This window comes from Bison bison, unplaced genomic scaffold (assembly GCF_000754665.1).
Source record: "Bison bison bison isolate TAMUID 2011002044 unplaced genomic scaffold, Bison_UMD1.0 scf7180017864371, whole genome shotgun sequence".
Lineage (NCBI taxonomy): Eukaryota > Metazoa > Chordata > Mammalia > Artiodactyla > Bovidae > Bison > Bison bison.
In genome coordinates this window covers 15,407,818-15,421,947 of record NW_011494943.1, presented here as the reverse complement: position 1 = coordinate 15,421,947, position 14,130 = coordinate 15,407,818, and the positions used below count along the sequence as shown (strand labels likewise).

Below are 14,130 nucleotides of genomic sequence, written 5' to 3'. Positions count from 1 at the left end.
ATTCTTAAATTTCTTTTCATGTTTATATTAAGTCTCAGATCCTTTCATTTTCTGATCTGCAAAACCTGATTTGCATGTGAGGATCTTCAACTCGGAGCTGGGAGAAAGAATGTAATATTCTGCTGACATTTAGCCCATATAGCTGACAATCACCTAAGTGTGACAGAAAAACCCTTTCTCTCAGAATAAATGTATGAGTCTTCCCTCCTGCTTGGCTAGCTGGTCCGTCCTTCGGGTAATGACTACAGCTATTACCTGGTGGAGCTCTTTGCATCCATTGCTGTCAGCTTTTGCTCAGCCTGTGCCCAGCCTTGCTGGCACAGTCTTGTTTGCAGCCTCCATTTCTTGCGACTGGTGTCTGTTGCACTGCTCGGGCGTGAATTTTGTTGTGTCCTTGAAGAATTTCTCCTGCTTCCTTGTGAAGAGATGCTGAGATCTCATATATATTCATGCTTCTTTCATCACCAGCAGGGCGCAGTTTAACGATCACAGTCAGGATCTTGTTTGTTTTTAAAATACTTAATATGGTCCTTAGTGCCAGGTGCTCTCTAAGAGTTTAACAAATATTAGTTCATCCAGTCCTCTCAGCAACTCAAGTGAGGTAGTTCCTGTTTTCTTCCTTTCACAGATTAGTGGTTTAAGGCTCAGAGAGGTTAAGTAAGCCTCCCAGGTTTCACAGCTAGTAAAGAATGAAACTAGAATTTGCGCCTAATCAGTCTGGTTTCAGAGGCCAGTCTCATCCATTTTGCTGTGCTCCCCTCTGTTTATGCCTGGAACTCGAGTTAAGGAGCTAAAAGGAAATGTATGGATATTCTTATACTTAGTATATGTAGAGAACCACAAATTTAGATGATCTTTAAGATTGACTCCTATGCTAAAATCACACTCCTATGTGATTCTAAGATGTCTTCATGTTCAAAAGTAACTGTTCATACCTATTCCAGTATTTTCCTTAGAGTGCTTACATATCACACCAGACCACTACTTATCTGAGTCATCCAAGAGGTTACCTGTTTGAGTGTGTCTACCTGGCTCCTGCTAGTTATAAGAGAACAAAAAGAAACTATTGCTCTACTAGTCCAAATGAGTAATCTAGCTCATCGTAGATTTCCAGACAGCAACCACTAGAAATGATTGGTTTGAGGTCATAGTAGCTACAGAGTCTCTAGCACAGTGCTGTGGGAACTCAAGAGAAACTCATTGAACACCCCCCCCAATATCCTGGCTTCTGTTGGCATTAACAATTTCATGTCTTTAGGTAAGCACATCGCCGCCGGTAAACTTACAGATAATCTGACATGTAGAAGAAGTAGTGTCTAGAAGGAAAACCAGTTGAATCAAGAGTCCCCGTTTGCCCGGGTGTAGTAAGAATTAGTACAGAAGAATTCATGTCGTAAGAGCAATATCATGCTTAGTTTCTGGATGAAGCTTTTCTGAGGTAGATGGACAGAATGTCAGAGGAGTCAAGAGTCCACAGGTTGAGTCCCAGTGCTCAAATTGACAATACTTTGTAACCTTGAGAATCTTACCATAATTCTTTAGACCTCGGTTTTGTCACCCGTAAAATGCATCAGTAGGATTTGGTGATCTTTAAGATTCATTCCTGTGCTACAGTTTTGTGATTCTAAGATGTCTTCATGGTTAAATGTAACTCACCATACCTATTCCAGTGTTTTCTTATTTTTTTCCTTTTTCTTTTTTTGGTAAAATTTTTTTTACTATGTTAGTATACAAGTTGTTAATTTTCAATAGACTTCATTTTTTTATTTTTTGAGCTGGATCTTCATTGCTTTGCTCAGGCTTTCTCTAGTCGTGGCAGGCGGGGGCTGCTCTTTGTTGCAGTTCAAGAGCTTCTCGCTGCAGATGCTTCTCTTGCTGCGGCACACGGGCTCCAGGCGTGCGGGCATCCGTAGTTGTGGTGCATGGGCTTAGTTGCTCCCTGGCATGTGGAATCTTCCCGGACAAGGGATTGGTCCCATGTCCCCTGCCTTGGCAGGCTGCTTCTTAGCTGCTGTACCACCAGGGGAGTCCTATTTCAGTATTTTCCTTAATGTGTGTACATATCACACCAGACTACTACTTATCTGAGTTATCCAAGAGGTTAACTATTTGACTGTGTCAGGAAGAAAACCAGAGAGGTGATAGTCTCTCTGACTCCTCTGTATGTCACTGTGGCAGATAACAGAATGGTAGAGCTCAAGGGCAAGAAGAACTGCCTTCTCTGGAAGCAAAAGTACCTGGGAGTGCCCCCACCCCAAGCCTGAGAGAGCAGGAGCTAATAGAAAACCACCATGTGCTCCCCAAAACAAAGGTTCTCTAAAGGTAGTTAACAAGTTATTCTCTAACATCCATTGCCTTTTACCTCCAGAGAAACTCTAAAAATACCAGGACATTCCCATTCATGTGATAAATGTCCACATGTTAGATTGGAGATTTGGCCTGAGAGTTAAACTCCACAACTTGAAAGATGTTAAAGGGATGACTGGTGTATGTGGCTATGTATTTATCAGAATTAAACAGAACCAGCACTGCCTTGTTGTAATCCTTGACACAGTAATTTTTGTTGTCATCTTTGACATTCAAACCAGACCACTACTCCTTAAGATGGGTCAGAAATAAGTGGTTGACGTCATTTACTGGTATTTAAATATTAACTCTGAACAACAAAATCAACTCTTGGAATTACCCCAAAACTACACACTTTTATAAAATTTTCATTTTCCGCTATGCAAATGATTAATGATAAAATGTAACATCAGTTTGTTTTAGAACTGTCTCATTAAATTTTCTAGTTTTGAGGGCACATGTTTTGTCTTTCTTGTGTTATTATCCTCATGAGGTTTTGGTTAAAACTTTTCAAGTATTGGGGCTCAAAAATACTACTTTTAAAAAATCAGTGGTCTGTATGTTTCTATTTTATATTTGTTATTTCTGTAAACAGATATGAATTGAATATATATTAACCAATTTAAAGGTGTTTCTTTGAGGAAAAAAAAAGAATAAAGAACAAGCTGTTTTTCAGCGTCGACCTTTTACTATAGGAGTCAGCACTGGAAATGTCACTGGCAGCAGCAGAATCTTTTTCATTAGTGAATAAGGGTGATGTCTATAGAGAGAGAATTGAATTCAGTTTTTACAGTTTAATTTACATTAAGCTTTGATAGGTGTATTCGGAATCCTTCTGGCCTTCCCAGGCCTCAGTCAGCGATGTAGTTGTGGTAATGATGAAAATAGGTGAAACGTTATTGGAGCTCCTGGCCTTCATCTCTGCATCCTGTGTCATTCTTCTTTCTGTCTCCGCCTCCTCCGCGCTGAGCAGCACTGCCCTGGCAGATGTGAGCAGTCTAGCCTGCAGCACTGCGTTGCCTGGCTCTGTCCTTCCCCCACAGACACCCAGCCCCCAGCCGCCCCCTCCTTGTCATTTCCCTGGGAAGGCACAGAAGAGCTGTCACGCAGGCACTAGCCTGTCATCCTGTTTGCCACCTACACCCCTTCCTAAACCTTACTCCCCCATCAGTCTCCACCACCACCATCACCCACCCCTCAGCACACACACTCTTCTAAGAACAAAAACATTTTGTGAAAATGGACCTGTTGCGTAATCAGGATATTATTACATGAACTACAAAGATACTCAGTACAGTCGTTAGGGAAGTTCAGTCTAACACAGGACTCTATTCTCCTATCCCTAGAAGGCTCAGTGTAGTTATTGTTCGGATTTGATATTTGCCAACAGCTGCCGTGCCCCCAGATAGCTGTGCAGTGAGTAGCTCCTCCTCTCTCAACCCTGCTCATCCCAGAAATCCGTTTTGCCAATTTGCTGTGTACACGGCAGCTCCTCCCGATTCACTTGTTTTCTACTCTTCTCTGAATACCAAGCAGAAAGTAAAGACACCCAAACAGAAAGGAGGGCGTCTCCCGAAGGGAACAGCTAGAAGACAGAAGACCATAATTACCCACAAAGTCAAGTACCAGATAAAGGGAAACGGGGTGGAGCAAGGGAGTAAACAACAGGCATGATACAGTGACAGTCGCTGAACTTACTGTTTCTTCAGTCTTCTTTCAGTGCTGTTTCCCACACCTCCCCTCCTACACTGTATTCAGAACTCTAGGCAATGGCCAGTTGGGTGGAAGAGGTCTCAATTCAGTCCTCCTGGTAGGGAGTTACATGAAAACCATTTTCCCTGTTCCTCCTCCTCTTCAATAGCTGTTGACCATCCAGTAACAGCCTACTTATTTTGTACCCCTTGTTAAAATATTATCTGTATTCACAAATGTAGTCCCTGATTTCTAGTAGTAGTTAGCGTGTGTGTGTGAAGTTGCTCAGTCGTGTCCGACTCTTTGCGACCCCGTGGACTATAGTCCGCCAGGCTCCTCTGTCCATGGGATTCTCCAGGCAAGAATACTGGAGTGGGTTGCCATGCCCTCCTCCAGGGGATCTTCCCAACCCAGGGATCGAACCCGGGTCTCCTGCATTGCAGGCAGACGCTTTATCCTCTGAGCCACCAGGGAAGCCCAGTAGTAGTTAAGATATTACCTAAATAACATGAGCAAATGGAATTTTTTAAAAAACAGCTTTATTAAGCTACAGTTCACCTAACCCTGTAATTCACCCATTTAAATTGTTCAGTTCAGTGCATTTTAGTGTATTCACTGAGTTGTAAAGCAGTCACTATAATCTTAGAATGTTTTCATTCCCCACTAAAAGAAATCCCATGCCCATTAGCAGTCCGTCTTCATTTCCCTGTCTCCACCCCTAGGTAAGCACGAATCTGCTTTTTTGTCTCCTGTGGATTTTCCTTTTCTGGGCATTTCACATAAATAGAATCATACACTATATGACCTTTTGCAACTGGCTTCTTTGAGTGAGTGTAACAGTTCCAAGGGTTGTCCATGTATTGGTATTTTATTTCTTTTTATTGTCAAGTAATGTTCCCTTGTGGGGCTGTACCACATTTTATCAGTTCATCAGTTGATGGACATTTGGGTTGTTTCCACTTTGAATCTTGCTTCTTTGAGCACTTGTGTACAAGTTTTTTCATGGACATAGATTTTTAATTCTCTTGGGTACATACCTAAGAGTAGAATTGCGGGATTGTACAACACATTGAATTTAGCCAGTCTTCAACCTGTCCAGAGTTTTATGATGATCTGATGCAAATATCTCATCTTTTTAAACCAGATGTGGATGCCAACAGAGAGCTGCCACTCACACAGCCGCCGTCAGCCCACTCTTCCATCACCAGTGGAAGCTGCCCAGGAACTCCAGAAATGCGCAGGCGGCAGGAGGAGGCCATGCGGAGACTAGCCTCACAGGTACGAGAGGATCCCCAGGGTGCAGGCATGCTAGCGCCATCTTAACGTCAACAGAACAATGGGAGGGAGACCCCAGCAAAGCGAACAAAAGTATATACAGGTATACCATTAACATATAGAGGAAATTTTCTCTTTCTTTGCTGTTCCTAGAAAAATACTTTGTTATTTTGGAATCAGAAACATTGTTGCAAGGACCCTTAGAAATAACCAAAGTCCCATAACGAATAGATAAGAAAGTGGAGACTCAAAGTTATATGATTTACCTAAGATCACAGTATAAGTAATCAATATAGTTTTTAAATTTTCATTCCTAGCTCCTAACTTCCTGCTGTACTGCACTATCCATGAGTTTTTTATATGTTGCATTGTAATTTTCTTTATTATTATCAAAGCAATATATACACATAGTTCAGGAAATCAAATAATGTTCAAAGACTTATAATAAAAACCAGGAATTCTTTTCTCCTCCCCAAGCCACCCTTGCCCCAAAGGCAAACACTTTCAATGTTTAGAGATATTTCTCTGATCCATACCTCCATCTTTGTAAATAATATTTATGGTCTGCTATAACTGTTTTGATCAGTTCTGTGCATTATCTATTGCTTCTTATGGATGATGAGAATTTTAGCTCTTTTACCTTCCTTGCTCTGTCCACCATGTCACTACAGTTATATCATGATTTTTGTCTGAATCCGTGTTATATTATATTCCACAGTATTAATACTGTGGCAATACGGTTCACTGTAGAACCAAGAATAACATTTTCTTCTTGAGCAGTTTTGTTTTTCCTGGGTTATGAAATGCCTCATTTTAAAATTTGCTTCTTTTTCTTCAAAATGATGATTGTCGTTCCATAACTCTTGCTGCTACCAAGTCGCTTTAGTCGTGTCTGACTCTGTGCGACCCCATAGACAGCAGCCCATCAGGCTCCACCATCCCTGGGATTCTCCAGGCAAGAACACTGGAGTGGGTTCCCATTTCCTTCTCCAATGCGTGAAAGTGAAAAGTGAAAGTGAAGTTGCTCAGTCGTATCGGACTCTTAGCGACCCCATGGACTGCAGCCTACCAGGCTCCTCCATCCATGGGATTTTCCAGGAAAGAGTACTGGAGTGGGGTGCCATTGCCTTCTCCGTCCATAACTCTTAATGCTTTGTAAAATGGCTCTCAGGACAGTTTTCCACATCAGTTATATTCCCCCCGCCACACACACACTCTGGAAGCCCCAGAGTTCTCCATCAAACGAACCTGGACCTCGGATGCTCTCAAGGCTTACCACCTAGTTGTTATCCTGGAAATTCTGTTGCTGTGTTTGATCACATGTCATGATCTTTCTTGATTATATTCCTTTCTTTGATGGAGCACATCATCTAGTAGCTTCCCAAGAAAAAATGCCAAGGAGGTAAATTTTCTGAGATTTAATGTTCATAAAAGTGTCTTCATTCCATTCTCATACATTACCATTTGTTTGATATCATAAAACTGGAGTTTAAAAATTATTCTCCCTCAGAATTTTGAAGGCATCCACCCTTTTAAAAAAATTTTTAAGTTAATTTTTATTGGAGCATAATTGCTTTAGAGTGTTGTGTTAGCTTCTACTGCACATAGCTTGGGTCAGCCATACATACATATATGTATACATATACATATATCTACTCCCTTTTGGAAGATATCCATCTTGAACTTCCAGTATTACTATATAAGTAATACGGTTTTCTTGTTCTAGTTGCTAAGTCATATCTGACTCTTTGTGACCCCGTGGACTGCAGCACACCAGGCGTCCCTGCCCTTTACTATTTCCCGGAGTTTACTCAAACTCATGTCCATTGAGTTGGTGATGCTATCTAACCATCTCATCCTCTAGTTCCATCCCAGTATGGTACTATTCTTATTCCTGATTCTTTATATATACTTTTTTTTCCTTCCAGAAGCTTTTAGAATCTTCTCTGTCACCAGTCTTACTAGGTCTTTTTTCTTTTCATATTCTATTGGTGCCTAGTGAACCCTGGGTTTATTCTTTGATTCAGGAAAATGCTTTTGTATTATTTATTGATAATTTCCTCACCACCACTTCCTCTCTTATCTCCTTCTACAACTCCTTTTAGTCAAAAATTAATTTCCTATGTTAATACTCTTTACTTCCCTGTTTCCTATACTTTCGTTTTCCTATTTTGTTTTATGATCCACTTTAAAGAGATTTCCTCAACATCACCTTGCAGTACTTTCACACACACAAAAAAAAATTGGCTATCACAGTTTTAATTTCCAATAGGTCCTTTCTTCCCCCAGTTGTTCCCCTCTTTTTTAGAGCATACTGTTTTTGTGTTATGGATGCAATATGTTCTCTTTTCTCTTCCTTAATAGTTAGATAATGAAAACCTGATGGAAGCCTGTGTATGCGGAGAGCTTCACTATAGATAATTAAGATGACCTGTCAACTTTTACTGCAAAACCCCAAAGTCAATGTCCATAAGTTTTTTTCCTGCACTGTTCATCTTATCTAGCAGGGAATCCACCAATCTCCTGGAGGGTGTATATCCTGGCTGCCAGCATTCTGAAGCTAGTAGAGAGAGAGAGAGAGAAATAGAGAGAAAGTGAAGTTTCATCACTTAGATTGCAGACTTTTACATAAGCCCCTTGTTTCAGTCCTGCACCTGCTCCTTACCTACCCTGTGTCTGGTATCCCTAAGCCTGGATTCTCTTAGTTTCTTGAGTGAATATAATCCTCTTTCCTGTGGGTTTTGGGGAAGGTAGTCACCCAGCTGGGCAAGATGGGAGGGATATCTGGGGATCCAACTGCTCCTTCCATAAACGTCAAATAATGTCTGTGTTTTCAACTTCCCTCCTCACCCCTCTTCTTCCACAGTATCTGGTGCTTATAATTCCTGTGGTTTTATGAGGTTTGACAGATGAGTCAGCCTTATATCCTCAGCTAGCACTTGCTTCACCTTCTTCTGTTAAGCTATTTAATCCTACATTCATATTCCATCCTTATATATTATAATCAGAAATTAGATATTTCTCATCAACAGAGTTTGCATTTATGTTTCTTTTTTTTCCCCAAATCACTCTGTGATAATCTTTTATTTTGTGACAATTATTTATTTATTTGGCGGCATGGTGGGATCTTAGTTCCCTAAGCAGGGATTGAACCTGTTCCCCTCCCCCACCCCTGCAGCGGAAGCACAGAGCCTTAACCGCTGGACTGCCAGGGAAGTCTCCGCATTTCTGTTTCTTATTCTCCTTATTTTGGAGGAATGCCGTCTCCAGTGTTTGAAGAAGTCTCTTGTCATGGTTAATTAGTAATGAGGAACAGGAAGGCATCTTCACTGTCATAAGCTTCTAATTTCTTCATAGAAATCCTGTCCAGGTATGAGCCAGAAATGGCATGTTTCCCCCAACTACATTTTCAGTTGTCCCCACTTAGGTACACACCCATTTACAAATGGGCTTCTGAAAACAGTTTGAGACTTCCCTCATTTCACTGCTAACTCAGTGCAACCTTAAAAGACATCTTTGTTTTTTCTTTTTTCTAAATATCCCGTGTAAGCTGACTCCAGCCTCTTCTTTAGAAAAAATCAGAATAAATGTCATCTAGAAATACACAAATGCTGAAGAGCTTTCATCATCACAGTCATTTATTTATTCATTTGGAATAGATGTTTGGAACACCTGTAATACAAGATTGAAGCTAAAGCAGTGAACCAGACAAACACAGTCCCTGTTATCAGGTAGCCTACGTTTTTGTGGTGGGAGAAGGCCAATGAACAAACAAATACATGGTATATCGGATGGTGATGAGTGCTAGAAAGAAAGTCTTCACATGTTGTCACTTCTTAGTCTCTCATCAGGAGAAAAGTCCCAGGACTTCCCTGGCTATCCACCCATTAAGACTCTGCGCTTCCACTGCCGGGAACACAGGTTCAGTATCTGATCGGGGAAATAAGATCCCACATGCCTTGCGCTGCAGTCAAAAAGTTAGAAGAGAGAGAAAGAAAGAAATCCCAAGATTCCATATGTTCAATATTTGGAAAATGTTATTTATTTTTAGTAGGAAATTAGTAACTATATTTACTTGAAAACTGATTGTGTTTTAAATTCCATGGTTGTGCCTTCCTTAAGCACAAGATAAATCAATCTCTTTTGTACCTAGAAATGGGATATTTTTATGGGGTCACACAGAGTTGGACACGATTGATGCGACTTAGCAGCAGCAGCAGCAAACCTTCTATAAGAAATGGCTCCTTAGATTAAAGTTGATGTTTGATTCAATATTTTGAAGATGTTAAATGTTAGAAGTGAGATATATTAATCATTATTTACACTTAAGGAATAAAATTAAAATTTCATGCTTATTTCTTCCTTAAGCAAAATATAAATACCTCTGTTTGTATGTAGAGATGGAATATCTTAAAATTTACACTGAACATTGTGAAACAAATGGCCCCTTAGATTAAAATTGAATGTTATCCGAGTAATTGTGCCACATTTCCAGTTCAAACACAGGTTTATGCTATAGAAGCATAGAGCAGAAGCCAGCGACCTTGCTTCTCATCTGTAACAAATGATGAGATATTTTCGAATCAGTTAGTATCTTGATAATGCAAGCTATTATATGAAAATTAAAAGTACCCTTGAAAAACTGCTTGATTTGATAGTTCTTAGTGTCAGTTCTTGTGTATCATTCATTATCGTTGATATTTCATAGTATTCTTGAGGCTTCTTATGCTTCTTCCTAATTGAGAACATTGAGTTCTTGTCACAACTTTAGAGCAACTTTATTTATTGAAGAAACACTTTCCACTTGAAGTAACAGGTTTTGCTAGGTCTAGATCTCTTAATGTATTTCCAGTTAATATTATGTATTTCTTCTGAAGTATAGCTGAGGTGTGTGGAGATCTTGTTCAGAGCCTTTCCTGGATGGGTGACTTTAGAACAACCATCACTTTTCCAGGGTTTCATTCTGTTATCTGTGTGGTCAGACATGTAGAATTCTCCAGACAGAGAGACTGACTTCTATTTACTGTGGGCATAATGCACATTGAGCTTAGTACTTTTTACATTATATTTGTTATTTCACTTCTTCATTCTTACCTTGAACCTCTGAGGTGGTCACTGTCATCCCCATTTTACAGATGAGGACACTGTGCTTCAGTGATAGTTAATTTTTCCAGTGTCTTCCTATTAGTAAATAGCAGAGCTTGGATACAGAGTCAGTGTTCACCCCAATAAAGTGAGTCGTCTTCTTCCCATTTAACAGATACAGAAACTTACCTCATACTGAGGTTATGTAACTCACCAAGATAACTAGAACATGACTTGAAACCACGATTTAAACTGAGGCAGGCAGGCTCCAGAGTCCAGGCTTTTAACCACTGTAGAACTCTCCAGTGCAACAGGAAGGATTTTTGTTTCGTGTTCTTATGGAAAAATCTGTCGATAATTGAAAGTGGCTTCAAAGCAAGAAACTTATAATGAAGGAGCACCTTCCAGAAATTTCGCTGACCTCAAATTCTTCTTCAAAAAGTTTCCTTTTTCAAAAGTGACTAGACGCTCTTGTCACATTAGGTAAGTTGCCACTGGCTTAATCCTTAAGACTAAAAAGCTAATACCTCTTAAATAAGCTAATTAGAGAAACTAGCTAATTTTAATAAGTGTCACAGAGACACAAAAAGCAGAGGATTTTCCCCCCCTAGGGAAATCTATGTAAGAAAAAAAAAACTGAAATGTCATCCTTGCCAAGAGACGAGTTCTGTACTAAATCAGGATGATGTCAAGTGATCACGGTTCATTCCTGAGCTAGTTGCTGCTAGTGTTAAAGGTATCAGCAAGGAAGTGATCCTGTCAGCAGTTCAGAAATGCGTGTTGAGCATAATAAGAGACTTAACCGCACATACACACACACACACACTCATAGGGAGAGAGGAAAACAAAAAATAACATCAGCGAAGTATGAGATTCAGAAAAAGAAAAAAGGTATGAGATTTGGTTTGGGTTCCAGTTGACTATTTTGAAGAGATTTACATTTTAGGAGAAATGTGATCCAAACTAAACAGCAAATAACCTATAGATGATGTTTTATAAAATGTGTCTAGGGTTTTTTTTTCCTCTAAAAATTAACATCAAAATTTTATAGTGAGACCCAGATGCATCCACACTCAGGATACTGAATATGGAAACAACCTTATTTATTCATTTCTCAGGGGTTTTTTTTTTTGCTTTTTAATCTTGTCTCTTCCACTAGATGGGTCAGTATTTAAATTATTGTTCACCACTCTGTCACCAGCTCCTAACACAACGCCTAGCACAGAAGTATGTGTTAAATGAGTGAATAAATTGTAATCTGTTCTCTGTACTGAAGTCTGAGTAATCCTTCTAAAACAGATTTCTGTTCTTGCTACTTAAAATCTGTCAGTGGCTCCTCCTTGCCCTTGAATGGAATCCAAACTCCGTTCTTGAAACATGACTATTATCATAAAGGACCTTTACATGCATGGGTGCTAAGTTGCTTCAGTTGTATTGGTGCGCAACCCCATGGTCTGTAGCTGGCCAGACTCCTCTGTCCATGGGATTCTCCAGGCAAGAAGACTAGAGTGGGTTGCCATGGCCTCTCCAGGAGATCTTCCTGACCCAGGGATCGAACCCAAGTCTCCTCTGTCTCCTGCATTGGCAGGCAGGTTCTTTACCACTAGCACCACCGGGGAAGCCCAGAGGGCCTTTACATTTTTTATCTAGCCCAGGGTTTCTCAGCCTCAACACCGTTGACATTTTGGGCCAGATAACTCTTGGTCTGCGGGCTGTCCTGTTTAGTGTACTGTGCTGAGTATCCCGGGCCTCTGCCCACTGTCCAGTGGTATCCTGCCACCCACAGTCATGTTGACCAAAACTGTCTCCAGACGTCACCAAATGTCGCCTGGGGAGCAGAGCCACCCCAGATGAAAGCCTCTGCGCTATCTATCTGCTCATGTCTCCCGCCTCTCCCCACTCACTCGCATTCTAGCTGCACTGGAGGTGTAAAGCTGTGTCTTGCCTGAGGGGCGTCACACGTGCTGTCTTCCTCTGCCTGGGACACACCTGCCCCAATGCGCTTCTCATCATCCTTTAGATTGCAGCTTAAGTTTCACCTCTAAGGAGGCCTTTCCAGCTCTCCTTAGTTGCTTAGGTGGCCCCAGCTTGTGTTACACCTGCATCTTGTATTTCCTATCTCATCATGCTTTTTCCCCAGTTCTATCGAGATTAACTGACATAGAATACTGTCTTAGTTAAAGATGTACAGCATAATGATTTGATATGTGTAGTTAGTTAATAGCCATCACCTCACATAGTTACAGAATTTTTGGTGTGATAACTTTTAAAGTCTACTCTCTTAAGTCATTTTCAACTATATAATGTAGGACTGTAAACTGTAGTCACCAGGTAGTACATTATGGTAGTAATAATAATGTTGCAGATGGATACTGAAATTAGTGGGTAACAATTTGGGGAGGAACAGTATTTGCACTGACTCAAAGTATCTCCTCTAAGATATTTAACTATAAAGGGTAAGATAGTAGCTTTATAGTAAAGAAACCTGGCAGAAACCTTTACCTTAGCCAAGCAATCAAGGTCAGCACCACCAGGATCAGGACGCGTCACATCATGAACCCTGTGACATGATCCACTGAAAAGGACAAAACATTGTTTTTGTGGTATTCTTGCAAAAAAAAAAATCTCAACTGGAAAATGAGGAAAACATGAGAGGAACTCACACTGACTGATATTCAACAAAGTAACGGATCAGTACTCTTCAAAAGTGTCAAGGCCATGAAACACAAAGACTGAGGAGCTCTTACAGACTACAGGAGTCTAAGGAGAAATAACAACTGGATAGAATGCTGGAACAGAAAAAGGTCATGAGTGGAAAACTGACAGAATTTGAATACTGCCTCTAGTTCATAGTGTGTGCCAGTGTTATTTCCTGGTTTCAATAATTATGCTATGATTATGTAAGATGTTAAGGGAAGCTGGGTAAGGAATATACGGAAACTCACATCTTTTTGCAACATTTAAGTCTAAAATTAGCTCAAAATAAAAAGTTTAAAAAAAAAAAATTCCTACTGCAAAAAAAAGAGCTCCAAACTGGAAAATTACTGAGGCCAAACCTAAGTCTTGAGCTATTCCTAGCTGCCAGTCCCAGGATGAGAATTACAGCCATAGTTGAGGGAGAAAGGGCAAAGTAAATGTTTTTACCCTGAGCCGCAAGGTCACTAGACACAGGAAAATCCAAACTGAAGTATTGGAAGGGATGTGCCGAGTAGGAAATCAACCAGGTGGTAGTGAGAGAGTTCAAGAAAGAGTGATGAGAAAGAGATAGGGAATAAAAATATGAGAGCGTGAAGGAAGGTCAGTGGCAACATTAGAGTTTGCTGGGACCTCCCTGGTGGCCCCATGGTTAAGAGCCTGCTCTTCCGTGGCAGGGGCACGGATTCAATCCATGATTGGAATCCCCCATCCTGCACGCCATGTGGCATGACCCCGAAAAAAATTTTAAGTGATGCCAGTGACAGCTGATGTGAGAGTTGGACCATAAAGAAGGCTGAGCACCAAAGAATCGATGCTTTTAATTGTGGTGCTGGAGAAGACTTAAAGAGTCCCTTGGACAGAAAGAAGATCAAATCAGTCAATCCTAAGGGAAATCAACCCTGAATACTCATTGGAAGGACTGATGCTGAAGCTGAAGCTTCCTGTACTTTGGCCACCTGATGTGAAGAACTGACTCATCAGAAAAGACCCTGATGCTGGGAAATATTGAAGGCAGGAGGAGAAGAGGGCAGCAGA

The 14,130-nt window shown here is 40.6% G+C and overlaps 1 protein-coding gene across 1 annotated transcript in view; it reads left to right on the top strand.

The window, feature by feature from the left end:
- The window catches only part of TANC2 (tetratricopeptide repeat, ankyrin repeat and coiled-coil containing 2), a 368,982-nt gene that overhangs the window by 276,743 nt on the left and 78,109 nt on the right, over nt 1-14,130 (top strand). Inside the window, exon 10 of the mRNA XM_010856460.1 lies at nt 5,183-5,316. Coding sequence (XP_010854762.1) covers nt 5,183-5,316 — 134 coding nt within the window. The remainder of the gene's footprint in view (nt 1-5,182; nt 5,317-14,130) is intronic.